The 1,661-nt window shown below is 47.4% G+C and overlaps 1 protein-coding gene across 1 annotated transcript in view; it reads right to left on the bottom strand.

The window, feature by feature from the left end:
* sept3 (septin 3) overlaps positions 1-1,661 on the bottom strand; it is a gene marked incomplete in the record, with an annotated part of 16,041 nt that overhangs the window by 13,621 nt on the left and 759 nt on the right. Inside the window, 2 exon segments of the mRNA XM_037697855.1 lie at positions 241-369; positions 462-827. Coding sequence (XP_037553783.1) covers positions 241-369; positions 462-825 — 493 coding nt within the window.

Genomic DNA, 1,661 nt, shown 5'->3' with positions numbered 1-1,661 from the left:
ATATATATATATACAGTAAATATCTACCTTCACGGAGCGATTTTGTATATGTTAACAGGATATCTTTCCAAGATAAGTAAAATTCTTCAACATTAGTGGAGCACCATTTTCTTTCCAGCTTTGTATTCGCCTGTTTTAAAGGACATAACTCAGAATTGAACCAAAGAGCCAGTCTGCTCTGATTCATTACTTTCTTTTTCAGTGATGATGAAATGATGAGATCTCTCTCCCTTTGCTCACCGTGCGACACTGTCTTGATCTCAACAGTTTTTGGGATCTTCTCATCTCGAGCCCATCCTGCGTTCTTCCTACTCACCTGGGACTTAAATAAAGTGTTCACCAGAGTTGACTTTCCAAGGCCACTGTGACCTGAGGGGAGTTCAAAAATGAGTTGAACAGCAAGCTCAGACAACAAGTGTGAAACAAATCAAAACACAAGAAGAAGGTCCACTGTGACTCACCAACCACCATGATGTTGAAGTCAAAGCCAGTCTTCATGGTCTTCCTCCTCATTTGTTCGATTATGGTGTCAATCCCAATGTACCCCAGCAGAGTGGATCCTCCACTTGAGCTGTGGGAGCCTCCATGGCTATGACCCACGCCGTGCGCTGCAGCGTGACCCCCGACATGCCCACTGCCGTGGCTTGGACCGTGACCGCCAACAAGAACTGGAATGGCACTCGGAGGGGGAGCAGAAATGCCACCTCCTCCGATACCCAGGCCCTGGGGTGGAAACGGGCTGGAAGGGGAGGGAGCCCCCACATTTGGGGGCTTGGCAGGGACGGCTGGTTTGGGTCTGACCTCTGGTGGAACTACGTCTGACATGTCTACAAAGATGGAAAACGACAGAGGTAAATAAGAGAGTGGGGAAAGTGGGTCAGTGGAGCAGCGTAGGCTTCTTGATGCTTTACTTGTCCTACGCTGAGGAGATGGATCAGTGGAGAGGCCGCACGGGCCTCAAACCTCACACATGCTCACGGTTCAACATACTTCATTTTTACAGAGAAGCACCAAACCCCTCTGCTACAAGAAGACCAACGTCCAGGTTGCACTCCTCAAGTTCGCTGCTTCAATTCTTCCTGGATAACAAAGTTAGGAGGACATCCATGAAACAAGCGGTACATCAACGTCCACTGCCGCTGAAGATGAAGACGAAGAGGAAGAGTGCATGTTTGTAGTTTGACACAAGTGTTTTTCTGGACTGGAACTGAACGAGGAATGAAGTAAACCTAAATGTTTTTGCTGCAAGATGTTCAAGAGAGGAACACTTACACTTTGTCAAATATTTGAGATACGTTTTTTTGTTGTAGCCACCTGAAGGAAAATATGTTTAGTGACATGAGGTTAAAGTGCGTGAAGCAGACGGTAACTTCCTGCCTGTTACTGCTGAGATGATGATAACCTGCACGAAGCAGACGGTAACTTCCTGCCTGTTACTGCTGCGATGATGATAACCTGCGTGAAGCAGACGGTAACTTCCTGCCTGTTACTGCTGAGATGATGACAAGCTGCGTGAAGCAGACGGTAACTTCCTGCCTGTTACTGCTGAGATTATGACAAGCTGCGCGAAGCAGACGGTAACTTCCTGCCTGTTACTGCTGAGATGATGATAACCTGCGTGAAGCAGACGGTAACTTCCTGCCTGTTACTGCTGAGATGAT

This window comes from Nematolebias whitei, chromosome 3 (assembly GCF_014905685.2).
Source record: "Nematolebias whitei isolate Nwh7 chromosome 3, NemWhi1, whole genome shotgun sequence".
NCBI classification, from domain to species: domain Eukaryota; kingdom Metazoa; phylum Chordata; class Actinopteri; order Cyprinodontiformes; family Rivulidae; genus Nematolebias; species Nematolebias whitei.
Note: the sequence above shows the minus strand (reverse complement) of the source record. Positions and strands in the feature narration are given on the sequence as shown.